Consider the following 26,954-nt stretch of genomic DNA (forward strand, 5'->3'; position numbering starts at 1 on the left):
GCATGAACCAATGTCGAAGCGGACGTTTATCCTTTTTCCTGGTTTTTCAAAATAAGGCAAGCTACGTTTTTAAGAGACATTACAAGGCCCTGATTCTCCGTCCTTTAGGATAGATATTTAGCAGTTTGAATTTTGGCATCGCTATTAGATCGATTTTTCATATTTTATAGCCCTTCTGACATAACCGTGTTTTTTATTTATTTATTCCATGTTAAATCGATAATTGCACATTTTTAAAGTAAATTAATTCATAAAGCTATACTTTCGTTACATACGGAGCACGCGCAGATTGAACTTGAGCGATTTGTACTATGTATGCAATGCATGGTCACGTGATGCTACTACGTCACATGTAAACCAGGGGGAAGATGGCGGCCGCCGGAGGAGAACCTTCTTCTGAGAATATGTCGGATGAATTATTTCAAACTTTTATCTCGGAGGTACGATAAAACTCATGAGACTTTATGTGTTTTGAAAGTGTCGGCCTCTCTCCGTACATCGGCTGAAGTCGGTCACTTAACGATTATCGTGTTTATCACCTATGAGGCCTCGCATACATGAGCATCGGCTAATGATAAGAAGCTAACGCGTTACTGAGATGTTTTGTGAGCAGCTCAGTCTTCCCAGTTTTATCAGGACATCACCAAAGATCGACTATACTTTCAGTTTCCTATTCTCAACAACCACAAGTCACTTAAACTAAATCCCAGTTGGATAAACATTAATTATTGTCAAGGCAGGTGCTGTTAGCCTTCTATCTATCAGCTTTATGAGTCGCAGTGTAACGTTGCGTTTTGACCAGTCACAAGCACAGACAGCATAATAAAAAAGGTCACAACACATGATTATCAAACGAATGAGGTCAGGCTCCCTGAGAACATGCACAGCAACCTTTGTTTTATCGCTTTTCACTCCTGAATGCTAGCTGTACTTAGACATTAGCAGAAGAAAGTAACTCATATTAAGAACATCACCAGAAAGCTGCAGTTTGAATTTGGTTGTATTTTGAATGTTTTCGTTATATGTTTTTGACAGGTGAAGCAGATTGAGAAGAGAGACTCCGTGTTAACCTCCAAGCAGCAGATTGACAGACTGCTCAGGCCTGGCGCATCCTACTTTAATCTCAATCCCTTTGAGGTAAATTTAATTATTAATATACGTATTAGTTATTTTGTCAGTTAATTAATGTAAAGAAAAATATAAGTATTGATTCATAATGATGTGACATTAGTAAAAAAACGAGCCCCGCATCTTGGAAGCAGGCACCAGCGAAATGCTGGTAAAATATGCAAATCGCTGGTAGATTTACTTCGCTCACCAGCCAAAAAAAACAAAACAATGGTATTGAGTGGCTGCTACACTCTGGACATTCACTAATCATTTGGCTACCCTGCTTAGAAGCTATGAAAGTGTTTGTTATCTTTACTGAATAAATTACTAAAATGATTGATCCATGTTATAAAATAAAATTAAGTGAAATTGAAATCAAATTTCTGATTTAATTGGTCAGAACTTCTAATTTCAGTACTAGTGTTTTCTCTTACATAATGTTGCCACTGTCTGTATTTCCCCCAAAAAATAAATAAGAGAAAAATGGGAGGTACCATTATTATTTCATGTGTTGCTCTTGTGATTGAATTTTATTTACAACCATTCTGCTGATGTGAAGCCTTGGTCAGAGCATGATGATGTTGCCACCATTACTATCATTACAATTGGATTTTAGCAAAGTATCTCATATTTGACTCCTCGGTTAAGATATGTATGTAGAATAAACCGAACAATGTTCACATCATTTAGGTCCTGCAGATTGATCCAGATGCAACGGATAACGAATTGAAGAAAAGATTTCGGGCGGTGAGCAATACAACAAACTTGTTGTGGTCTTCTCTGTGATGACATGACTTGCATGCAGATGTTATAGTGCCATGATGCTTTTTGTTTCTTTATTTCTAATATTTGATCTCTCTAACTGTGCAGTTGTCCATTTTGGTCCATCCAGACAAAAATCAGGATGATCCAGACAGAGCACAGAAAGCCTTTGAAGGTAAATTCCTTACATCCCTGAGTATTTATGGTGTATACGCTGTCATTAAACTTGTGAACTGACACCATGTTGCCCAGTTTGTGGTTTCTTATGATATTAACGAGCACAGTAAAATAATACATTCGACTTCTACCTTTTCATTAGATGAAAAAGAAACATGTAGAAGTTTCATTTCACCTGAATGTCTCGCCATGTTCTAGCTGTGGACAAGGCATACAAACTCTTACTGGACCCGGAACAGAAGAAGAGAGCCTTAGATGTGATCCATGCAGGAAAGGAATATGTGGAGCATATGGTGAGTGTTCAACACATTACCATAGCTTTCAAACATTCTAGACATGTTACTCAGCCCTCCTGATCTAAATTTTTTGGTCAAACTTTTATTTTCTGCCATTCTGCACTTCCAACAGGTAAAGGAGAAGAAGAAACAGTTGAAGAAGGAAGGGAAACCATTGGATGTGGAGGAGGACGACCCTGAATTGGTAAGTCAAAGTTACAGAAATACATACTTGCAGAGTGCTGAAAATACTTAACTCAAAATTACATTGTAAGGTAATTGTAAAAAAAAGACTAAAACATTTGAAAGTGAAAATGTACTGTGGCTTTTCAAACATTTTCTTAAAATACAATATTTGTGATGTCTTTTTATTACCCAAACATCCTCAGTTTGATTATTTTAGACAAATAGGTATTTAAAAATGTTAATATAGCAAGTATTTGTCATGTCCATTACCATATGGGTTATACATGATTTTTCTTTTTCCAGTTCAGGCAAGCAGTTTACAAACAGACCATGAAGCTGTTTGCAGAGCTTGAAATCAAGAGGAAGGAAAGGGAAGCAAAGGACATGCATGAAAGGTAAATGACACACAGTATATTCACAACCACTTAACTGTAACACTTGTTTACCTGCCTTCACTCCTTTTTTATTCAAATGTACACATTGTGTAAATGGTGATTCTAATATCTGATCAAAATGTTATCACAGTTTTCACCATTGAAACAGCATTCAATCAGAATGTCATTGATTTTTCTCAATTAACTAGGAAAAGGGCAAGAGAGGAAGAAATCGAGGCAGCAGAGAAAGCAAAGCGAGAGAGAGAATGGCAGAAAAACTTTGAGGTGTGTTCACCCATGACTCTGGTTACCTACTTACAAAAAAACCCCATAATGCTCTTGCTTTTGGCATTTCTTAAATGATGAATTTTTATTCGTCAGGAAACAAGAGATGGGCGTGTGGACAGTTGGAGGACCTTCCAGGCCAAAGGCAAGAAGAGCAAGGAGAAAAAGAACAGGTCGTTCCTCAAGCCCCCGAAAGTCAAGATGGAACAGAGAGAATGATGCTGTAAAATGGAACTTTATTAGATTAAACTCACTGGTATAAAAAAAAAAAAAACAGTTCTGTATGTCCTCACCTCGTCATCTGCAGTCAACTGTGTAGTCGTCACCGGGATACTACATCGTCCGACAACTTCCTCACCCTGACCAACATAGTTTTGTACTTGGTTTTCTAATGTACATATTTGTGATCTGGACCCCGAGATCATACCTGCCTCATGTAAGAAAGAGAAAATGATGCATCTTCCACTTCTGTAACTGACGAGATACATGTGGTTTGTCATTATATTTGATTTCTGTTCTTTATTTTTTTTTTTAACTAAATAAAGCTTGGTCTTAACAAGCCTACCTTACAGTGGTCTACAAAGCTGAGTCTAAACTTTACAGAAAAGTTTAATCGCTAGGTGATATCTAGAGGTATGTGACATTGTTTTTGAGGATCTGGTTGCAATTATAGATCCGTTCATAAAATACTGACTGGATTTACACAGCACCTTGAAATATGCTCATATTGGAGCACAACAGCAAAATATTTCAGTTCGCAGAAATCTTCAGCATTTTGATTTAAGTCTGCAGTAGAAATGCACATTTTGCATTTTCCCCTCCTTTGTCTGAACCGTGAGCCAGTTCATGACATAACAACCTTAGTTCTGCATGTCTTAAATGTATTCATTAAATTACTGTCAATAAAGACACCAAATACCCGACAGGTGTTTGTTGCACATAATTTCCTATGTTGTTCAGGATTCCACAAAATGAACCCAGCTCAGGAGTGTGAGCACCAGATGAATACAATTGTAGTAATTCAAGGACAACATGTCAGTAAAGATCTCAGTATTATAACCTTTATATTTCACAAAAACAATTCAGCTCATCTAGCAGACAGGTAGCAACACAAAATTGGGAGTACAATTTGCAAAACAACCATCATGTACAAGCAATATTAACTTTTCTAAAAAGAAAACATCTAAACAAATTGAGTATAATCCAAATAAGTTTATGTTGCCCCCTTTTTTTGGGTTATAAAGAAGTGAGGCTCAGTTTCATTTTCATCTCAAGTCACCTTTCCTCCACGAGCCCTTTGTCATTCACGTCTCTTGAGCATGAGGATCATTTAAACAGTCTCATTGTCCTTAAATGTTTGGTGTCACATGACTTTGCACTGATCTCCAGAACCAGCACCAGCAGATCCATTACTACCTCCCATCAGTCCGTCCAGACTGAGGCCTTGGAAGGCACCGAAGAAGGAATCGTCCTTTGCTGGGGCTGGTTTCCTGGCAGCAGTTTTCTGCTGCATGTGGAAGACAATGTGAGGATAGTCACATTTGTGTACTGACAAGCAAATTAATCTTTTGTTGTTACTTTGATTTAACTGCTCGCTTACCCTCTTTAGGCAGTGGTGGCTCCTGAAGTGAGTTTTTCTGACCGTCCTCTCTGCGTTCTTCTTGGCCAGTATAGCCTGCTGTCGCTTCCTTTGGCAAACACCACAGAGCAACATTAGGCACAGCACATGGGCAAGCAGCTTATTCATGTGAGGAACAGCCTGATCCTCATTAAGCCAGGCATGTCTGGCCAAGAGTCTCAGCTGGATAACAATACTACAACTGAATACTTTTTTTTTTTTTTTTAAGTGTCAGAAAAGTATAAACAAAATCTGAAGCATTCATCATTGGATGACAAAATAACACTATAAGAGACTAGAATGTGTGTTTTAGTGCTGATCACAGATCAGATGATGGATATGTTTGGGTCAGACGTTGCGAGCCACCCTACCTTTCTCTCTTCAGTTCATCTTGGTACATTCTGAGCCAGGAGTCCGGGACTTTCTGGCTGCTGCAGGGAAGGCTTCTCCTCCTACTGACGCTCTTCCTGCGGGTGAAGCTGTTTCTGCGGACAGACTGGCTCCTCTCGACCCCTCTCTTGGTGGGGGCATTTTTCCCTGACACACAGCTGGTGAACTGCTTCAGGGGCGCGCCCAGCGACATGAGGGAATCCATTTCAAGAGTTGTCTGGTGCTGGTGTTGACTGCGGTGTTATGAGGTGGTGTTTCCCAGGCACTGTGACAGAAAGAGTAAAGACATCAGTGTATAATCCAGTGTTGATGCCTTTCTTTTTAGTTACACCTAATACTATCAGCTTGTATTGTTGCCTTCATCTCTTTTTAAAATGTCAAGAACAAGTATCTAAACATTATCTACCTACAACACCGTAAATTCCTGTTCTGTCACATGTTAAAAGTGCAAATAAATAGAATATACCGTACACACTTTAGAGAAACAATGGGACTCACCTGCAACTATTTATCTCTTGTAGACACAATCACCCGATGGTATCATTTGTAAAAGTTGTAAAGTCCGCTCATTGCATTGCTCCCAGTACTTCAGTTTGTGTACCTGTATACACCGCTGCTTTGTCACTAACTGCTCTTATGGGGATTTGACTGATTACCTCGCTGATCCTCAAACAGGATTAGCTGAAGACGCAAAAGTCGTTTATCTCATTAACAACAGAGCAGTTCAACATAGACCAACACAGCAAAACAGCTGCTTGTTTCCATTTGACCACTGAAATATCTTATATGTTTACAGTTGGGGGTTTGACCTTTAATAGGGTGACTGTAATTAGTTCAAGAGTAATTTTAAATTTCAGTAGGGAACACCTGTACAGTTACAGCAGATGAGATCATTTGGTGGTACAGTTTGTCAGACAGGAAGCCAGACAGATGGACTGTGGAAAGACAGAAAGATTCCATGATGCAGACAGGATTTCTTCCTTGTCCCCAAAGACAGCTTCATTGACTGGAGGTATTAAGCACCTGAGTCACAAAGTTGAATGACTCATTTCATTCAATGAATCATTCACTCTGTGAACTCAAAACTGAATCCAGGTCTAGAGAGAAGCTCCCCCAAATCCATCCACGCTTCTATAAATCACTTGGTGAGGATGCCTCTGAACGCTGTTATTAAATAAATAAATAAAAAAACTGTACTTACTTAATAACTTAACTGTAATTAATAATTCCAGTATTACTGACTTCAGTTCTATACTTGCAAATTTACATCTTCAGTTGTAAGCACTGGCATTTTCTGATCTGGAATGTCAAACTGCAACCTTTTTTACTCGTATCTCATTCTATACTTCTCTAACCATCTGACAGAATGGGACCAAGGTTGACTTACCGACCAAGCAAAGTGGGCAACTGACTTAAGTGACCCGGGCCAGTAACACCCAGGGCCCAAATGGTCCCAGCATTTCTGTGTGCCAATTTAAGCACAATTTTAACTAGGTGGTAGGGGCCCTATACAGTAAGTATTGAGTCTTGTAGTGTAGCAAGGTCCTTCCCTTATATCTGATCTATATGCCTCACAAACAGCTGTTGTTATTGCTGTAGAGCACCCTAGCAGAATAATCCATTCATTCACATGTCAAATTGAAGGGAGAAAGAATGAGGTTAATATAGCAAAGGTAGACTGACACGTTATCAACAGATTGGGAAGCTTATGTGACAAAGCACCTGTCGCAGCTGATCTTCCATGTGTTCCTCTCTTCCTGTCTTGACACATTGACAGCTGAGCTTAGGTTTTGGAAGGAAATGAAAGAGGGATTAGCTTCCATAAGAAATGAACGAGAAAAAAAATGAAGGGTAATAGGAAGCATCCCACACCTGCACATGCGACTGCCAAGACTTAACAAAATCAGAAGTAGTTTCACAATTACAACTGAAACAATATGAACATGTGGATCTCTACACCTAATGGTATGCTGGTCTGTATTGCTATGCAACTTTCTAGAAACACAATGAAGGGTTAACAAATAATGTAGACTCAATGTTCGACCTTCATATGCGCATTTCAGACACACCTCGGATGTTTTCATCCAGCAGTGGTATTAGACGTGAGGTAAGAGACAGACTCAGACACAGTGACGGTATTTAAAGACAGAGTGCCTCCCTTTAGCTACCAGAGGCCCGAACTGATACTGAGAGCACCATAAGCCTTTGGCAAGGAGGACTTAACTTTAATTCTACACAATCATACATATATACAGGTTTATACGCTTTAATTTCATACAAAAAACACAAGTCATGTACAGGTGAGGGGTGGGAGGGTCTATGACCTATTGGAACTCAAAATAAATACTGTCACCGCCAGGAGTTGTGGATGGCTCGTTGGCTGCCACCAGGAGCTGTGTGCTTAACCTCAATGGAGAGACTTCAGGTCTGACCACGTCACACATGGAAAAGGCAGTTCATGTTTTGTGTTTAAAAGTTATGTGAGAATGTTCCCACGACTAATGCTGAACTACTAAGCCACTGAGCAAAACATTAACAGGAACGTGTCACCCACGCCATCTCACCCCTACACACACACACACACACACACACTCAGAAAACACTGCATAACGTAACAAACGTATATCCATCAATGAGACAGGCCACAGAGGCCTGTGTGTGTGTGTGTGTGTGTGTGTGTGTATATAGAGTGTCCATCTCAATTATCATCTCATTGGCGAACAGGCCTAACCACCAGAGATTAGGGGCAAGAGTCTCCATATCAGAGATAACCCTTTCATATGTAAAAAAGAAACTGATGCAATGCAAGTGCTCACTTAACATAAACAAAAACTTGAGTTATGTGTCTCTGCTAGAGATAAAATGGAAATAAGACGTTCGAACTGAATTATTTGATGTTAGCATAACTGAATATCTTTTATGTTGCCATGTTTAGAATTATGTAGGTGAGGACTTGCGCTGCACATACAGCTCTATCTCCTTTTCCCCTTTCATTAGACTTCCTAAAAGGAAGACATTTATTCCCCAAAACTCAATTACTGTATAATTTTGTAGTGCTTATTACCTTAGAAAGGTGAATTATTTTCTTTACATGCTGATGAAAATAATAGACGGGACGGACAGAAGGTGGTTGGTTCAGAAGTCAAAAGGAAGACAGGAGCTGCATAGAGGGCTACTTTTGAGGCTGTGGCCGCTAGAAAAGATTCATTTTGACTCTTTTCCAGTCTTTCGTGGGTTATTTTGGTCTCTCTGCTACGAAAACATGCCTCTTGTGACTGCAGAGGTGGATGTCAGAGGGGCAGGGTGGAGCGAGAAGTTAAGGTGTCCATGCTTTAATGACAAACGACAGAACATCCGAAGTCCCCACTGATTCAACAGTTCACCTGCTTCACATATAAAAAGACGTGATTTCCTCTGTCATTCAGTCTTTAGAGGCTTGTGGGTCACCGGCTGATGTCTCGGTTACCCTCCCAGTTCTTGCTGCCCGCTGCCTCGCCGATCCCCCCGTTCTCAAAGAAAGGGTGTTTGAGGGAGTCGGCCAGCACGAGCCTCTTGGAGGGCTCGTACTCCAACATGCTTTCAATTAGGTCAAATAGCTGGTGGTGCTCCTCCGCCTCCGACAGCAAGTACCGCTAACAGGGGAACAAGACAGAGATAAAGAGAAATGCTGAGAGACTGTCAAGAGAAGAACTGCAGTACAAAACAAAAAATGCACTGTTTGCACTTTTCAGCCCTGCTAATCAACAAATTTCTTTATTTCCACTCCGTCTTACCCGTAAGGGTTTGCAGTTTTCTCTGACGTATTTCCCCGCTGAGGAGCTCTCGTCCCAATCCAGACGGCCACGATAGAAATACTTCTGCTTCCTGAGAAGGTACGAAGATCGTTGTAAGCAGTGTTGTTTTCTATATATATGTATATATAACGCTGTAATCATTATCACTTTGGTGTGTTTGTGTGTTCTGTCACCTCGTCTTACGGATCATCCTAGAGGGCACTGGTCCCAGGATTCTCTCCATCATGGCCAAATGCTCCCTGTTGTCATGAGTCTGAAAGAGGTGAGAGTCAGACAACCATGACTTAGAAGGAAAGAGGAACAGACAGAAAGGAAGAGACTAATTCAGAAGACAAACAGGGTTTAACTACTGCTGGTTCTGCTGCTATATACAGTGCCAGAGAGTCAGAGCTCAGAAATGACACCAAGGCTTAATTTCTACAAGACTGACAGGTGCCAAGGATGTTTCACTGTTTTGTAAAATATTGGCCAAATAATCAATTTATCAGTATCATAGAAGGAAATCAAGTAAAGTGTTGGCTGCAGCCTGGTGGCAGCAGTAGCGCACGACTGTACCTGAAACAAGGTGAAGCCCAGGTAGTACTCAAACAGGATACAGCCAATGCTCCACACGTCACAGGGATGGCTCCAGCCCAGCTCTGAAAGACAAAAACACATCAAATAAATTTAAACACTTAAGAGCCGGGGTTAATACTTGCTGACATCACACAAAGTAATTAAAATGACCCAGTATTTTAACTACATAGAGCCATCCAGTTTATGCATAAATACCAGATGCTTCCAAAACAAACAAAAAAAAAAGATAACAACCTAGAGGGCAATTTATATAATAAAACTAGTGTCCTCATTGATCTTGACACCCACTGCTCCCTGACAGTGACTTGCAGTAGCAGTATTGTGTTAATATGTATACCAGTATGTATGATTTACGTGAACTGTCCTGAATCCAAAGGGGAGACATATCACCCTATCTCCTGCACAACAAGGCACCTTAAACTGCCTAACAGAGGAATCGGGGTTGGGATGCTGAGCTATTCCTGTTACAACTTGTAGAAAGCAGCCTCTTTCTTTAAGAAACTTGTCAAAGCTGCCAACTGAAAAGACACACATGTTCATCTCCAAAGTGATTTGCCTGATGAATGTCTGGACCTTATTTCTAAGAACTCTTGAGTAATTGTGATTGGTGGAAATAATCATATAATCCTTTCTGAGAAGCAGTGTTTTCAATGAATTTATGGCTAAGAGCCTACAGACATCCTCACCTAGTATGACCTCAGGGGCACGGTAATGCCGCGTGGACACAATGGTGCTGTGGTGCTCGTGGTCAAAAGTGGCACTGCCGAAGTCCACCACACGTACTGCTGTGCTCTTAACTGTCCGCTCTTCTCGCTTCTGAAAGAAAATATAAGAGTCTCAGAACTGTTGAGCTTTGATGAACTTCTGGGAGAAAAAAAATAAATCAGTTTTGTAAGTGATTTGCCAGTTAAGTCTACAGACATCATATTTTGTTTGTAGACTTTAGTTTAGAAAGTCAGTTACAAAATAAACGTTTATCCTTTTTCCTTTGCCTTGTACTGCATCTTACCTTTTCTACATTGAAGGACATTGTGAAGTCTGAGTTGACAAATAGGATATTCTCAGGCTTTAGGTCTGTGTGTGTCAGCTTATTGTCATGGAGAACTATGGAGAAAAACAAGTTTAACGGTAATTAAGTATTCACTTTTGCCAGTAAATGGGCTTATAGCTACTTTACACACACCGCTTTCTAATCAAGCAGTGTGCTGACCTTCATTCCTTACAGATTAGATGACACATGCTACAATTTATAATGATGATGATTATAATAATAATAATAATAATAATAGTATAGATGTCTAAGTGAAAATGTGAAAAAACATCTGAATAGTAAAAATCCAGACAAATACTGACATTTGGGGCAGGAATTATATTTATTTGCAGCCTTATTTTACTGCTGAGAAGCTAGTTAATAGACGCACTTCTCCGCCTGACCTTTGGCGCTATAATGCCCTCATGTGGCTACAGGCTGTCTAACACAAACAGAGACTTTCAGTCAAGCCACTCAAAGACACGAAACATCACTGGGTGAGGGTGTGTTTGTTGGAAAACTACACTTCCTTTAGAGACATTATGAAAAAAAAAAAAACTTTATTACAGAAAAGTTCAAATTCTACACCGATCATGCTGAATGTTCCTTTAGTTGCATTTTTAATTCTCCTAATTATATAAGTTTCTTATGTACTACAATCAAACAGAGGACTTAAAAAATAAAAATAAACTTACACTTCACTGCGAGACAGATTTGGTAGGCCATGTGTCTGACCTGACCAATTGAGTAGGGCAGGTAGTTGTTTTCTTTTAGAAAGTCGAAAGTACTGAGAGCTAGCAGCTCAAAGGAGATACACATGTGACCATGGTAGTCAAACCAGTCATACATCTGTACACACAGGCTGCAAGAAAAAACAGGATACAGGAGTCATGTACTGGTTAATGTATTCTAATACTACTTTACTTGTATCAACATCATAACACAGCATGTCTTAACTTGTGAATTTTATGGGTAATTCAATTGCAGTACCACAATACTCAGTCTGAACTTACAATTTGTTATCAGGGTCCTTTTCATTGATCTTCTCTAATACATTGATCTCCAGGCGAGCTGCTTCTTTGTACTTCTCCACATTCTTAATAATTTTCAGTGCAACACGGGCTCCTCCCCTGTAGAACAAGATAATATGAAGCCAAAAACAGAGTTAATGAAACACAAAAAAAATGTATTACATTTGTATGTAAACCTTACATCAAGAAGTTGATGCAGTTCTCAGGTTCCAAGGGTACGACTGAACAAAAGTGACATGATTTAACTTTACATATGGGATAAATGAGAATTCACTCCTTGCAATAAGCAAAAAATCTGGAAGTGTCATTTTCTTAAGGCCCTGACTATGAAAAGTTACTTGCTTGGATGTACAATTCTAGCACTGTCACAAGACAATACATCTTCCTTATTGAATCTTAACTTAGAGGGGGGGGCCACAGTCAAACAAGGGTAAGATACAGCAGGGCTAATACGCCTGCAGTAAATTGCACCATGCCACCAACAAATGCAGCAGAAAAAAACAGCACCTTTGAATACTCATATCCTAATGTCATTTATCTTAAGTCTAACCCCCTGAGAGGTACAACACCAACATGCTTGTTTCCAATAAAAAAATATTTTTTTAAATCAAGCTCAGTGAGCAGGTATTCTCTATGGAGTCTTGGAAATTTCACCCCAAAGGCTGACAGCTCTTGTTTTCCAATGTTAAGTAACACAAACCTGCGATGGTCAATGCACTGCATCACCCTCCCAAAAGTGCCTTCCCCCAAGGTGCTGACAATCTCATCTGCAACACAACACAGAGAGAAAAGGAGGGAGGGAGGGAGAGCGGGGAAAGAAAGAACATGAGCATTAGACATGTGGACTTAAGCACAAATACATTATGCAAAAGTGTAGACAGGCGTATCATTTCTACCGCCCATCCCCTTTTCAAATGGCTGCCTATTCAATCTGGCAGGCTTGAAACACTTTGAGGTAATCTATGATAACTGATTGCATGGCACTATGATACATGTGAAGAAAATAAGGGGGCAAATGTAAAGCGCTCCCTTCATTTGATGACCAATTTGCAGCTATTAAATATAAAAAGGCACATCCTTTCAAGATGTGGCTGCTGTTTCCCAAAATGACACGGGGGTAATGTGTAAAAGGGGAAATGATTAGTATTTCTACTAAAACAATGCATGACCCTGAAAATGACAAACGAGTTAATATAAATTTACTGTTTATAAGTGTGCTGATTGTGCTAGAAAATGACTAAATAGGTGATGTGCATGTTAGATGTCTACTAAAAAATAAACAGAAAATCCCTGCAACCCTTACAGTGGAAAATAATTAGCTTAAGATTTAAAAATGTACCTGAGTTTCTTAATCTGACACGCGACAAAGACAAACAGCTGCAAATGGGTTTCTATGTTTAGGAAAGTCAAGTAACCTGTGAAACATAGAAAATGCTCCACGGCTTAAAATCCTAGAACAAAAAGGAGAAGGTACCTAAAGTCCCTCTCAAAATCTTCAACATTTTTGCAATCCACCCTGCTATTTCAGCTAGAGCGAAGAGCATTCTAGCAAGGCATCATCATCAGGCACTCCCATGTCATGTAAATGCTCTATGCTTTAATACTCATATGGAGAAGGGTTACGATAGAGTAGTGGCAGTGAGTACATCTCTCTTGCAGGACGTCCCCACTCCGACAGATCAGGTGCCCTTCCTCGTCGTCCCTCACACTCAGTGCCCTCGTCCGGCTGTTGCTCCGCTGTTTTCACACCCAAACCACCATCAGCAGGTCACGACACGACCGGAGGGTACAGGGGGTTTTCAGGGGCAGCCGCAGCCACGGCGTCAGGTGGCACAGGTAGACGAGGAGGAAGGAGGGTGGTGTTGAAGTAGTTGTGGTTGTAGGTAGGTTTGGTGGTCATGGGGCGATTCACGCATGACACCACGTGAAGGAAATATATAACGATAGGGATATAGTGCAAGGGAACAAGTCAAAGATCACATGTTGTCCTCTGCTCCTCTCCCCCCTCTACCTTTAAACCCCAGCTGCTTACAAACAAGGAAGCAACTGGCATATCCATTCATCAACGCAAAAACCAATTCAGACAGTAATATAACTAATTCAAAACTTATCAGGTTGACTTTTCAGATTAAACAAGATGGAAATTAAAATGAGAGGACCATATGTAATCAAGCAGGAAATATTTAAAAATAGTCCCAAAATACACTTCAACCCCTTGCTCACTTAAATTTATACAACTAAATACTCGTGTGGTTAACATAACCGACACAAAAAATGCATTTTAACAAATCTAAGACATTTTAGATGTCAATAAATTCTAACAGAAATCTGCATTTAATTTAAATCTCAATTTTGCGTTTTGTTTGGTAGAACATTTTCACTTTTTTTCATATCTGCACTAAACTTCAAAAAGTTGTCAACCAGCAGGCAAAAATACAATTGTATGAAAGGTAGGGCCACAGACACTGAATTAAGTGTGACCAGGTGTAACCAGGCTTTTAAAAGGAAAAGTTAAGAAAGCTGTGATGGGTGTGTATCTGAAGAGCAGCAAGAATTAGTGGTTGATCATTAATGAACTACTGAAAAAGTATCTGCATAAAAATGAAAATGCTCTTCCAAAAGGAATGCCAATTTAAGCAAAAGCCACTTAAACAAAAAAACAAAACAAAACAAAAAAATTCAAAGAAAGCCCTTCTGACAAACCAAAAAAAAAAAATCAAAGATTTTACTACTTACCAATTCCAGGAGCTGTGAGGAAGAAATGGTTAGAGAAAGACAGAGACAGAAAGAGCTGAGTGGAAGAGACAGAGATGGAAGGAAAGAGGATGAGGAGAGTTAAAATACAATCTCAGGTCTGGCTGTACTCACCGAGGAGGATGGGCTATAGGACCTGGTTCTACGCCGCCTTCGTTTGTGCTTACGCCTGCTGCCTTTCCGCCGATACGACTCATCCCGTTCGCGCTCCCTCTCCCTCTCGCGGCCACGTCTGTAGTCGTACATGTTTGGGGAGAAGTCGCGTGGATAGTAACTTTCAGCTGCTCCATGTGGCTCCCTTTCTCTGTCGCGGTCTCGATCTCGGCTCTGATCCAAGCGTCTGTATCCCTCGCAGTATCTTCGGTCAAATGGCCGTTGTTCCGTGGAGCGATTGTCATAGCTACGACTGAATCAGAGCACAGAAGCATACACTGAAATGACTGACAACCAACCAAACCTAAAGAAAAAAGTATCTTTAGAGTTGGTACTATAAAAACCATTTTTAGCAAACCAAATCCATCTCACTAACCACACAAACATACCTCCTTGAGCGTGCATAGCTTCCTTCCTGTCTGTGTCCCCGTCCCCTTCTGTCTCGGTCTCTGTCACTGCTGGAGGAGTAAGTAGGTGATCTTCTGTGCCGGTGTCTTCGCCCTCTGTCTCTGTCTCTGTAACGATCTTGATAGCTGCTTCGACTGTCTCTGTCCGAAGACGAGTACCGTCTAGTGTGAGGCATCTAGTGGATTATCAGGACAAACAAAACATTATTCAGAATTTAAAAATTATGAACAATGAGGGCCTGTGGCAAAAAATGGCAATTAAAGTTCATGAAAAGCTTGTTGAATTACAAACTACAGGGTTGCACTTAAATGTAGCAGATCACTTTATACAGTTACTCCTGTTCATATTTTTCCAATCATGAGAGAGGGCAATCGATTTCTGGGAGTCAGTAGAAGCAGGTGAGGGAGACAAACAAAAAATAGGATAATGTGATCCAAAGTAAAATGAATAAGCTCATTTTAGCACAAGCCACTTATACTACATGTGAAGATGTGAACTTTAACATCCCTGCTCAATACAAATTATCTTATAAAAGGCAAATGTTTTTTATTTAATCTGATCAAAAGGGGCTGACGACATCAGCTTTGTAAACAAGATTGGTAATAATAAAAATCGTACTTATGAACGGGGCCTGCATTTGAATAAAGCCAACCACAAACACCCAGTTCAACACTCAACATCAAGATGAAACATGTAACGTTAATAAATCTGTGCAAAAACGAGTCAAGGGCTAATAGAGCTAAGTTAGACAGACAACTGTTGAAGCGGGTCGGGAAATGTGTGAACAGAGTAACATTAGCGATGCAAATGCGGGGAAACATTTTATTAATAACCCTGTTGCACGATCCTATTTAACTATTGACAACCCACCACGGGATAACGTTAGCGTAATTCAGTGTTGCCTCAAACGATTGTAAACAATCCATAAATTACTGTAATGTTATCAAAACACGACTACTGATAGGATGATGCTAATGTAAGTTAAACGTTATCAAGCTAGATTTAAAACATAACGCCATTCTGAGTTTATAATACGCTTCTAAAAAAGCGTTGCTAATATTTTTTTTCCTGCGTTTGTAACATTGCCGTTGACGCGGTTGTTTTCAGTAAGCACCAAGCCATTAAGTAACGTTAATGTTACTATCACTTAATGCTTTTCCCGTTTTCAAACACCATTGCATAAAAAATATCTTTAAACTCGAACCAGCTCACTAACTGTCCGATAGCTGCAGCATTCTCTGCTAGCAACATTAGCTAATGTAAATAAGTTGGCCGCCATCTTAGCTTAGCTACGTTCATCAGCTAGCTAAACAGCTACTTTAACTAGCAGTCGTACTAACCCTTCGGGAGGCTTACTTAACAGCACGAAAATGCTCTTATACATTTACCGTTTTAGCAGCGAGGCCTGTACGTTTGTCCCACAAGAAATCCGTGGTGGCGTTCCAGTTTCCTTATATATCTTCTCGCTAGCCCGGTGGTCAAGATTCTGTTGCTAGCAAGCAGCCAGCTTTTTTTCCTGTCTTCCCTGTAACGTTACACTACCGCTAGTTCTGGTTCAGACTGGTAGTGCAAACGCCTCTCTGCGCCCAAAATGTAATCCAGTCCTGTATGTACAACAACCACACGACTAATGAGCGCAATACCATAAGCCTGCAACAGTCATGACTAAAAATATACATGTTATAGTCAAAATGACGTTTTTTATTGTATCGTTGTTGTATTACATTGTTGACTTAGACAAAATGTCACTATTTCATTATTCTACTTTTCCATTTTGACTTAGTTGTCAACATTTTTCCTTATCTCATAAGTTTGACTGCCTTTTTCAGAATTTTGATATACCTGCATGAGATGAACTTTTAATAGATTTTATTTTCCTGGTAGAAGTGGGCTTCCATAGTTTGCAGTTATGACCATGTACATCTAGAAAAGATGCTGCTTTTTAACAAGTTAAAATAAGCTCAAAGAAAATAAGAAATAGTTTTATTTAAGAATGCAAAATTTATAACACAAAACACTTAAAAACAACAGTTTTCAGATTCTATTAAAACAAGTTAAAACCTTGAGCAGTATGTGGTCCCAGCCCCCAGGAACAGCAATGCAGACAGAATTTGCAAGAACAGCCATATTGGCTATTGGGATACCGCTGTAACATCCATGTTCTCAACCAGCTTGGCCAAAGGAAAACGTGCGGGTGGACTGTCTGTGACAGTTCTCAGTCAGGTGTGGGTAAACTATAGGCCGAAACAGAAGCCTTAGGAAGCCTGAGAAAAAGATTTTTAGTCTATGTCCTTGACTCAATGCATGGGGCGTCACCTTGGAACACAGCATCCAGTTCTCTTGACACATTTATGATCTGAAGTACACAAGACAGGTGAAACGAAGAGACAAATGAGATATTAGCTATAACTACATTAACTCCATGATTTTATTAGTTGAAGAATTTAATTTACCATTGACTCCTTCTGACCCTAATCCTTTTTCATCTCCAGGTTCTCCATCATATTAATCATGTGTTCCAAGCGTAAGGAGCCTCGGTAGATCCACTCCTTATGTTGATCTTTCTAAACATGATGACACACAAACTACTGTTAACTCAGAATCAAAAACATGGTTAAAAAAAAACAAGAATCCAGTTGGAAACAGTTTGAACAATGTGGTTTACAGACACTGACCTCAAAAGCAACCTGTATCAGGCTGCAGTCAACCGCTAGCACCTCACACCTCTGCTGGGATCCATTCAATTTTGCATTTATTATCTGTCCAATCTTGTACTGCGTTTGGGGCGGGTAAGGCCAGGATCTTATATACTCCTTGAGGAAATTCTTGTGGGTGTCATCCTGAATATCGTCCAAAGGCTCCTCCACTGTCACAGGAAATAGAAACCAAGCTCTGTTTAATGCCAGTATAACAACAGCTACCTGTACACCTTGGACAACAGTGGTTCAACAGATGCAAGAATATAGTGGTCCGATTCCATGTAGGGTCACATGTTTAAAATGTATGCACTTGTGTCGCTGATAGGACACCATTGAATGCACATTCACTTCAGTACTCTACAGTGCAAGTGGGACTGGTGGCTATGGGCAAGATGCCAAAGATCGTATGTAATTCAAAAAAACTAAGCTGAAGACTTGCACCAGGGGCAAATAAAAGTAAAGGCTTCATTTCTGGTGATTTTTAATTCCTTTTATCAATAGTGTTGCCTGGTAGCAGACCTCTAGTGCTTTGCTCATGTGTAAGGCTGCAACTAATGATTCCTTTCATTATCAGTTATTTTTCTTGATTAATTAATTAGTTGTTCGGTCCATAAAATGTCAGAAAATTATAAAATTATTTTGTAACTTAGTCAACAAAGTTTTATCAAAAACATACAACTCGACTAGAATCTATGCTTTATATGATAATGCTGGTCAATAGTTTATGACTTCTATCAGAGGCAAGCTAGCATACTGGCAACAAATGCCTGTGTTCTTTATATTATTGGGTCTGCCTTTGACATGTTCAACTGCTGCAAGTGAACTGGACCCTGTTCTTCAAATGTAGCTTGATTAATTAAGGCTGACATGCGTTTATCAGGCTAAAATGATTCTAGTAAAATCCATCCAACTAATTTGGTTCTTTGAAAGCAGTTTGAGAAATGATTTGTTAATTTTAGATGAAGTTATCTTGAATTACAGGGCACTCTTATTTTAAAATAAAAGCAAAAATGAACAGAGATGAAAATATGATCAGTGTTAATATGATTGGCTGAGTGCTGATTGCAGTTACATGAGGAGTATAGGGAATTCTCAAGATTCCTGGAGTCTCATTTCATATGTTCCTGCATTTTCACTGAGGTTACATTGTTCTGCATTGTGCTCCACAATGTTTCTACCATTTCCTCACTTTCATCACTGTTAAACAGTTAGATATTACCAGAGAATGTTACACTACAAACGATGTTGGGTCCATGAATGACAGGAGTTCCCAGTGAGAAAGAAGTTCACTCCTCATTATGAAAATGTAACTGTGATAATTACACCATCAGATCATAGCAATTTTATAATAACCCGTCATCTAAAATCAGAACTATAGAAATACTCTTTCATTATAAATCTAAGAAAGCGTGCCATTTATATCTGAAAATGAGCTGATGCATGGGGTTCACCCTCCAACGTCTTGATCATGATCCAGCTAACCATCAATCAGCGTGCACTTTTGCCAGTTTGGGCTTAAGGACTCTGACAACAGCTTTCGATAGGTTGTTATGTATGTGATGTTGCTATCCAAGAATGCTGAAACAGTTTGAAGCGTCGCGGTTTTGTGCCAGATATGTTGCTTCACCGGTAGGCTACATAACTTAAAACCACTAAAATATTGCTTTCCCTGACTTGTTATCAGGGTTAACGCTAATAAAAAAATAATCTAGGTCACTATATGGACAGCAACTAACAGTTACAACCTTATACCATATTACAAAATAGATGTGAGAATAACACTGATATTAAATTAAATTAATTAATAATGTTTCACACACACCACAAGCTGTGTACCAAACTTGTTGCTGAATTTCTGAGATGGGAACTAATTTTTCTAATTATTGCAACTGTAACAAAGCAGAAGACCTTGTTTCTGTAACAAATCTTCAAACCAGTTAGTGTGTGAATGAAAACACCCAAACTTACACGGTCTGCACACCAGGTGAAGTAGAGGTAAGCCAACATAGAAGGGCCTGTGATCATCAACAAAGACCAGGAACCTGGAAAATGAAAGCAAGTTTTTCATCAAACCATACTTTGGCTAAAACAACTAAATTTTTTTACTGAAGAAAAAAAGGAAACTTTTTTAATCTGATTTCATTCGTAAAAAAATGATCCATTACAAACACAAACCTCATGCGGTTTTTCCTGCTGGGGAGCTCTGCCAGGATACAAGGGCAGAATTTGGGCTTGTCGGGCTTGTCACCCGGACACTTGACAACCATACGAGCACCGACAAACAGCTGCTCTGCCTTTGGCAAGCAGTCAAATGCGATGTGGTGACCAGAGACTAGGCTCTTTCCTTTCTCGTCAAAACTGATCTTATATTTCACCCTACCATCTTCTGCAAAAAAAACAAACAAACAACATTTGTGGTGGCATGAATTCATGAGCAAACTCCTTATCTTTGTTGTGGTACTGAAGAAGATAAGTGATAATGTACAAACAAACAATCAACTCTCTCGTCCTCTATGACATTGTTAAATGCTGGCGAATGTCATAAGCATGATGAGTGCAAGTACACAGAACACATCATTCTGTAATCCTTTGAAACAGGACTGTTCATAATAGGCCTACAATTAAACCTCAAGAGCACAGTGTTTCCACTTTATATGTTTAATAGTTTCAAATCATTTTCTGCTGATTTTTTGTTGGACAAAATAGCTCAGTGTAAATAGATGTCCAAACTAATTTTTTTTTAAATTGTGGACGTGGCTCTGTCACGTAAACTCTTTGGGAAAATGTTTACTGAGGTTTCTTTTCCCATAGACGTCTGTACTATCAGACTTCTTTGTGCAAAATCTTGATGGCCAAGAATACAGGTTCAAGAGACTTACGCATTGGCTTCACTTTTCAGACCTGGAGGCTATGTCCATTTCTTTTATACAGTCAACGCAACAAATTTTGTTTTGTTTTTTCTTCTTACCCTTTGTTACTATTTCTATGACTTTCCCCTGTTTCCAGCTCATGGACGACTTTCTGGCCAGGACATTCATATTCACACGGATCTCCTGTAGCAGCACGTTCGGAGTGACCTTGGTGGCTCCATCAGAGGATTGGGAAAGAGCTGATACGGTGCTCACAGGGGTTACTCCTGTCAGTAGAAAAAGGAACACAACATGTTTATATCAAAACTGATGAACTTCAGCAAAACTAATTTCTGGCTGTAGGCATTTGAGAAAAATCCTATACCTATAACTTGTTTCAAAATGTTAAGAACAGAAGTTACTCTAAATAAGTGATGTCTAAATATCCACCAACCCAGACACCTTTAAAACAAACTTTCATGGTCTGTGTGATTAATCCAGTTAATTGTGAGCCAATAAGATGGAACTGTTTCACAATCTAGGTTACAACACATGAAACAGTGAAATGTCTGGTCATTGTAAAAAGTTTACCTTTATCTTATTCTCTACAATACTGTAATCTAATTTAAAAAAAAAAATTATTGTTAGTTAGTCAAGTAGTCAGCAGCATAGTATTGGTTACCAGACAAGACAATGGTGATCAAGCAAAATCACTGAGCTTAAATTAAAAAAAATCCAATGCTTTGACAATATCAGTTCCCTCTGAAACGCTGAAAAAAACAGCTGAGGATCTCCACTGCTGCTTTGCATCAGCTGAAATACATGTAAATAACCACAAAAACATCTTTCTTTCTTTCTTGTGCTGTGATAAGTATACTTTTTAGGGCCAGAAATCAAGCAACATATTCTTTTTTGAGTGGTAGGGGTGTTAAATGTTAAATGTTTTTTGTGGACAATACCATTGGTTTTTGTTGGCAGTGGTGATGTTTTCGTTACGTTGTTCTTAGCGTTGGCTTGGGGTGTTGATGTTTTCGTCACGTTGCCCTTAGGGTTTGTATTTTTGTTGGTTTGGGGCGTTGATGTTTTCGTTACGTTGCCCTTAGGGTTTGTATTTTTGTTGGTTTGGGGCGTTGATGTTTTCGTTACGTTGCCCTTAGGGTTGCTATTTGTGCTGCTTTGGGGTGATGCATGTCTCTTAGCAAGTTTATTATTCTTTCGATCTATTTTTCTCCTCTTGTTTGACCCAGTATTGTGACTTGAGAAAGAAATATCTGAATCACTGGAATCATCTTCGGGTTCCCACTGTGCATCAGAATTGTTTGAGGTTTCTTCTTCACTGCAGTGATTCTGAGGCGATTCTTCTGGTTCCCACTGCGTATAAGAATCTGCATTGTTTGAGGATTCTTCTTTGCTGTAGTGATCCTGAGGCGCTTCTTCTGGTTCCACCTGCATATCAGAATCCGCATTGTTTGAGGGTTCTTCTTCACTGCAGTGATTCTGAGGCGTTTCTTCTGGTTCTGCCTGCGCATCAGAATTTTCACTCTGAAGCGTTGGTGGACATATTAAAGACTTGATCTTACTTGTAGAAAGTCTGGTCAGGACCACCACTAGTTTCTTTAGACGGACAGAGGCGTTTTTGCCATTATCTCTATTGAGGTTCTCACTGTCCTGAAGCTTTGGTAACAGACGAGTAGGGCCATTCGTAGTTGAAGGGCAGAGTGCTTGAGCATGAACAAACTTACATGGGGATGGAGGTGTATTTCCTACAAAGAAAAAAAAAAAAAAAGGCACAGATCAAATTGTGCCTTTTACAGAAACAAACTTGGTTGAAAACAAACGAGCAATTAGCAAAGCTCACAGACATACTAAGAACAATTTGTTTCATTAACTCAATGATTTGCATCTTACCATAGCCTGTTATATTATCGTCATCATCAGAATCTGTTTCTCTGTACTCCCACCCCAGAAAAGAGTACTGTTTCTTCACAATCGCTTCACATGCTGCCACAGACCTGAAAGACATCAAGACAAAATGAATGAAGCAAAGAACATAAAGAAACACTTGGGGAAGACAACTGTACTTTACGTAGAGAGAAGGGACCAGTATACTCTTCATTTTTAAATAAATACAGTTGATACAAATATATTCTTTTTTAATACATAATTTGAGACTTCTTTTACACAAACAGGCTAGAAATGTTTTAATATGTTGGCTTACATACGGACACTGGATACATCTCGTTTTGAAGGAGTCACGACAGAGTGAGCAGCCCACTGACCTTTAGGCATTTTGTATTTAACAAGACCAACTGGTGTGAATTAGCTTTCCCTCTTAGGTGTCAGGGAGACACTTTATTCTATTTTAGGAGGCAATGCGGGATAAGCACTTAACTTTCAGACTACATAGACAGAGAACAAGGTTTCAGCCCTGCCGTACTGTAGTCAGGGAGCATGCAAGCCCTGTTAATACGTTTTAGAGCATGTTGGCATGTCGCTGGATCACCTTTGTGTTGCCAAGTTGAAAGGACAGTTGCCTTTCTTAATAAAAGAATGGTTAAACAAGACATTTGGCATAACAGTGATGTAGTGAGTTTGCTAAACTTAAAAGAAATGTATTAGCAGAATAAATTACAACAGTCGGGGAAATTAGATCTTTAATTTTAAGAACATAATTAAACTTGTAAAAAAAACATATCCGGACTACAATTCATATTCTGAAGTGTGAAGTTGTTTGTCCTTCTCACTTAGTCTCTCAAAGTTTGATGAGGTTTCAGTTGTCTCAGCTATGTAAATCATCATGACACTTGCTTATCAGATAACAACGTAAATCACCTCTATACTGACAGCAGGCAATAAACAGAGAGCTGTTGTAAGAAATGAAAAGCGGTTTTCCACAGTGGTAACAAGACAGAATAAAATAGTTAATTATTGTCCAAAGGGCTTTTACCAGAGGCAGAATAGTACTCACTCAAAAAGCGTCATGAGGTGGGCAGCCTGTTTCTCTTTCCTTTCCAGCAGAGATTGCAGCAGATTGCATTTCTCTAGCACCTCTGTGGAAATCAGCGTGTTCTTCTTTACCTTCTCTCTGATCCACTTTCGGAGCTCCTCTTTGCTCATCTCCATCTCATTTTCCTCCATAATCACTGCAACGGACAAGGTTTCAAATCATACGCTGAAGGTAAAGTGTCCAGCAGGGGAGTTGCTGAACAGTAAATTGTGTTGTTCTTAGACTTGACTCCTGAGAGGTAGGGCTCACACACCTGCAGAGTCACAGTGGACAAGGCCACATGCCATTATACCTTAGTGTTGGTCTAGCAAACTGTAACATTTCCACAAGTGATAAGGAGTGGTGCTGTGAATGGTGCGATCATAGACTCAGTTACAAAGATTATACAGCATATTCATGCTTCTCAAGGACATTAAGGTCAGAAGTGATGCCGCGAGCATGTTTTAAAGGAATTATTTGCGTAAAATGCACATTGGACCATGACTGGCTTCAAAATGGCAAGCTGACCTGCCAACACTCACGTTTTTCCCAGGAATCTCCCATGTTTCAGGACCATTTCCCGGCGCCCTTCCCTTTTCATGTTTCTACTGGGAAACTCAGGTAATTTCCACGTCTCTCTAACTTTATAATGAATAATCATCACTAATACAATTTCTACCCTTCTGTCACCACAACCTGGCAACCCAATCCAAGGGGCGTGTGCGCAGCTGCTCTCTTTGCACTCAAAATTTCAGACAGGACATCGTTTCACCTAAAGAAATCTAAATACACCAGCCAGCTTTAATAAAACTGAGGTGGTCTTCACAATTTGAACTACCAGTAATTCCCCGTATTTTGTTACCTAAATAGGTAATGAGTTGTGATTTTGCAGAATCATGTTCTTAAAAACACTTTTTAGACTAAGTTAAGCGCAACAGCTGTGAAAAGGCCCTCTACTATCAAACTCTGCACAAACATCATTCAGCATTGTTAATGTCAAACATACAAGTGAAGCAACAACAAGAGAAACACTTTTTTTGAGGGGACTTTAAATAAGGTGACCATATTTCTGAAATGAAAACTGGGGATATTTTTGGTTTGTTGGTCAGTATGTCATTAAAAAATATAAATGTTATTATATATGAAATAAAAAAGGGGCAAGAGGGACAATTTCGGTTTTATAATCTGTCAAATATAGCTCTTCTGAGTGAAATCAAGTCATTTTGAGGCAGAATCTACCTTTCAGTCAATAAGTCCCTTACTGGCAAGTAAATTACTGCATTACATGGTTTGTATTGGCCATTTAAAGGTATTTCAACAGGTAAAAAGGACTAGATTGGTTAGTACATAATGTCGTGTAAAAAAATTCAAGACTTGGGCCAGATAAGAAAGCTTGAACTTTTACCAACGTTTTTATTATCAACAAAAATAGACACCAATTAGAATACAAAAGTTTCAAAGAGATGGTCAGAGATCGGTGCAAAAGAGTTTATTCCAATAAAGGACAGATAAACCCGTACAATATCCCTGCAGGTCGGAGGATGGTGTCAATCCTGTGGTCTCCAGACAGCCTTATATATCCCCCTCTGGGCTGGTTTGCCCCCTCCTCTCCTTATGGTGAACTTCTTATCCTCTGCTGTCATGCTGCTTAGATGCGTTGTTTTACCAATTAACACTGTTTTCCAACTGTCATTCATTACTATATTGTTGATTTTTACTGGATAAGAAGTTCACCATTACATTTCAACTTCAGTCTCACCGTATTTTAGTTATACATGCATAATTTGACACAAAGTTGTATTTCCTAAAAAATTTATACAAGAATAACATATGTAATGCTGTATCCTTCATTAATGCTTGGTTTCTTACAGTAATCTTGATGTTGTGCTGGCTGTTTTCTGCTTTTTTCATCTATCTGTCGTGTTTTCGTAAAGCGTCTGTCGTCTTTTTTGTCATCCACTATCTGACGTGTTTTTATTAAGCATCTGTCGTCTTTTCTGTTCAACAAAAAATCCTTCAGCAAGTTCACTCAAAGTTCGCACAGGCTGTATTAATTAGAGGTTGGAAGCTGACAATCAAACCCTTAATTAGTAATTAAACATGTAGTCTCTATTGGTAATTAAACATGTAGTCTTAATATCAGCAGCATCAACATTTTCTCATGTAGTCATAACAACAGTAGATAATAGCAGAACGAAGAATGCACTGTCACAGCATCAGCAGATTTTGAACACCAGTCATAATTTACAGTAAACAGTTGAACAAGGCGTGCATTGTCTCAGTGTCTGCAGTCAATGCTCCCACTCAAGGATCTAACCACAGTGAGCTTGTTTCTGTGTTCATGACTACAGTTCACCACTTATAAGTAAAGACAAGCCACATCTAGGTAATCGGTAATAACAGGCGTTGCCTTTGATCACGTAAAGTTAGGCTAAATGTCATGCCTATGAACTGCAAACACTTATTTGGCCACAACCATATCACAAAGACATACCTTTGCTATACCACGGACATAAAGTGCTGTTTATTTGCACGTTATTCTCTGTTTGATCCAGATAAAAGCAGCTGTAGACGTCAAAAGACTGGGCGATACAGCTAACACAGAATGCTAATTTTCTGCGGACGATAACTTTTCAGCACGACACCTGTCGACTCTGTCTTTCTGGTCACGTAAAATCTGATTTCAGGTGTGTTAACACCTTATACAGTCTATGATCAACACAGTTAAAAACGGGGACATTCCCGGGGTAATCTCCAGACGGGGACAGGCCACCAAAACCGGTGACTGTACCCGTTAATGTTAGTTGACGTTAGAACGTTAACCGTTACTTCTCGCGAGCATCCACTGTGACTTTCGACAAACATGGAGATCCCTTTGAATTTCGTTTTTATCGAAACTGAGCAGCACCCGAGGTTAGCTACATTCCCAGCTTTGATTAAAAAACAAGAAGCATGTAAGTAACAAACACATTTACACCGGTACTATCCACCCGAACCCAGAAAATGACTTATGTTTGTTAGCAGCTCTGCTTCAGTCACTGCCTGACAGTCCAGGACGGAAACTTACGGTGCTGTTGTTTATCGGGACTGGGGGTGAAATATCCGAGATACTTTAGGAACACTCATCGGTTAGTCTTCATCTGTGAAGTATTTTCTCTCGTTAAAGTTAAGCAGTACAAATACCTTAAATAAAGCATAAGTCTTCCCTTTGTTGTGTAGCTTATCCAGGCGTGTTTCTTGAGTGTCTTCTTCGCCTGATTCTGCTGCGCCTCGCCAAGCCGCAAGAAGCACATTACTGCCCCCTGTGTCCATATAAAGCACATTTTTTACTCACTTTATCCAAAAGTTACAAATGAATAATTAAATATTAATATATAACACCAAAATTTTAATAAGTATACTCTCAGTAGTGGCCAGTTTACTAGTAACACAAATGAGTATAATTATTATGGTAACCAAATGCTAAAGTCACCTTGCAGTTCCACGGCTTTAGTGAG

The 26,954-nt window shown here is 39.4% G+C and overlaps 3 protein-coding genes across 5 annotated transcripts; 1 reads left to right on the forward strand and 2 right to left on the reverse strand.

The window, feature by feature from the left end:
• Window positions 1-315: 315 nt before the first annotated feature.
• dnajc8 (DnaJ (Hsp40) homolog, subfamily C, member 8) lies at window positions 316-4,092 on the forward strand. Its single transcript, XM_038727990.1, has 9 exons — window positions 316-440; window positions 1,036-1,137; window positions 1,801-1,857; window positions 1,981-2,047; window positions 2,248-2,342; window positions 2,458-2,529; window positions 2,814-2,905; window positions 3,094-3,169; window positions 3,266-4,092. Exons 1-9 carry the CDS (start codon window positions 369-371, stop codon window positions 3,386-3,388), a joined length of 756 nt encoding a protein of 251 aa, XP_038583918.1. The 5' UTR covers window positions 316-368; the 3' UTR covers window positions 3,389-4,092.
• A 3,223-nt stretch (window positions 4,093-7,315) lies between these two features.
• clk2a (CDC-like kinase 2a) lies at window positions 7,316-16,487 on the reverse strand. Of its 2 annotated transcripts, XM_038727987.1 has the most exons (13): window positions 16,312-16,487; window positions 14,905-15,098; window positions 14,477-14,768; window positions 13,255-13,345; window positions 12,309-12,375; window positions 11,591-11,707; window positions 11,273-11,439; window positions 10,557-10,651; window positions 10,234-10,363; window positions 9,527-9,609; window positions 9,145-9,224; window positions 8,951-9,041; window positions 7,316-8,809 (listed from the first exon to the last, which is right to left on the reverse strand). In XM_038727987.1, exons 2-13 carry the CDS (start codon window positions 15,096-15,098, stop codon window positions 8,621-8,623), a joined length of 1,596 nt encoding a protein of 531 aa, XP_038583915.1. In that variant the 5' UTR covers window positions 16,312-16,487; the 3' UTR covers window positions 7,316-8,620. The 2 variants fall into 2 exon arrangements, with proteins under 2 accessions (XP_038583915.1, XP_038583917.1); XM_038727989.1 differs by lacking the exons at window positions 13,255-13,345; window positions 14,905-15,098; window positions 16,312-16,487 and having other exon boundaries at window positions 14,477-14,608.
• Window positions 16,488-16,877: 390 nt separating this feature from the next.
• LOC119909765 (histone-lysine N-methyltransferase SETDB1-A-like) lies at window positions 16,878-26,742 on the reverse strand. 2 transcript variants are annotated; one of them, XM_038727986.1, is made up of 10 exons: window positions 26,641-26,742; window positions 23,440-23,614; window positions 22,380-22,483; window positions 21,431-22,234; window positions 20,591-20,758; window positions 19,798-20,008; window positions 19,591-19,664; window positions 17,599-17,789; window positions 17,377-17,487; window positions 16,878-17,279 (listed from the first exon to the last, which is right to left on the reverse strand). In XM_038727986.1, exons 2-9 carry the CDS (start codon window positions 23,607-23,609, stop codon window positions 17,395-17,397), a joined length of 1,815 nt encoding a protein of 604 aa, XP_038583914.1. In that variant the 5' UTR covers window positions 23,610-23,614; window positions 26,641-26,742; the 3' UTR covers window positions 16,878-17,279; window positions 17,377-17,394. The 2 variants fall into 2 exon arrangements, with proteins under 2 accessions (XP_038583914.1, XP_038583913.1); XM_038727985.1 differs by having other exon boundaries at window positions 26,525-26,679.
• Window positions 26,743-26,954: the final 212 nt, after the last annotated feature.

This window comes from Micropterus salmoides, unplaced genomic scaffold (genome assembly GCF_014851395.1).
Source record: "Micropterus salmoides isolate LMB-PRFRI ecotype aquatic unplaced genomic scaffold, ASM1485139v1 Ms_hic_scaffold_1892, whole genome shotgun sequence".
NCBI lineage: Eukaryota > Metazoa > Chordata > Actinopteri > Centrarchiformes > Centrarchidae > Micropterus > Micropterus salmoides.

Excerpts from the sequence above, each read along its gene's own strand:
- dnajc8 (XM_038727990.1), top strand. The coding sequence starts at position 369 with ATGGCGGCCGCCGGAGGAGAACCTTCTTCTGAGAATATGTCGGATGAA. Across the intron at positions 441-1,035 it reads TTCAAACTTTTATCTCGGAG|GTGAAGCAGATTGAGAAGAG; the intron begins GTACGATAAAAC and ends TGTTTTTGACAG. Across the intron at positions 2,343-2,457 it reads AGGAATATGTGGAGCATATG|GTAAAGGAGAAGAAGAAACA; the intron begins GTGAGTGTTCAA and ends CACTTCCAACAG.
- clk2a (XM_038727987.1), bottom strand. The coding sequence starts at position 15,098 with ATGCCTCACACTAGACGGTACTCGTCTTCGGACAGAGACAGTCGAAGC. Across the intron at positions 9,610-10,233 it reads TGCCCCTGAGGTCATACTAG|AGCTGGGCTGGAGCCATCCC; the intron begins GTGAGGATGTCT and ends TTTGTCTTTCAG. Across the intron at positions 8,810-8,950 it reads AAAACTGCAAACCCTTACGG|CGGTACTTGCTGTCGGAGGC; the intron begins GTAAGACGGAGT and ends TTCCCCTGTTAG.
- LOC119909765 (XM_038727986.1), bottom strand. The coding sequence starts at position 23,609 with ATGGAGGAAAATGAGATGGAGATGAGCAAAGAGGAGCTCCGAAAGTGG. Across the intron at positions 20,009-20,590 it reads CATAGAAATAGTAACAAAGG|AAGATGGTAGGGTGAAATAT; the intron begins GTAAGAAGAAAA and ends TTTTTTTTGCAG. Across the intron at positions 17,790-19,590 it reads TCACCTGGTGTGCAGACCGT|TGGAGGAGCCTTTGGACGAT; the intron begins GTAAGTTTGGGT and ends TTCCTGTGACAG.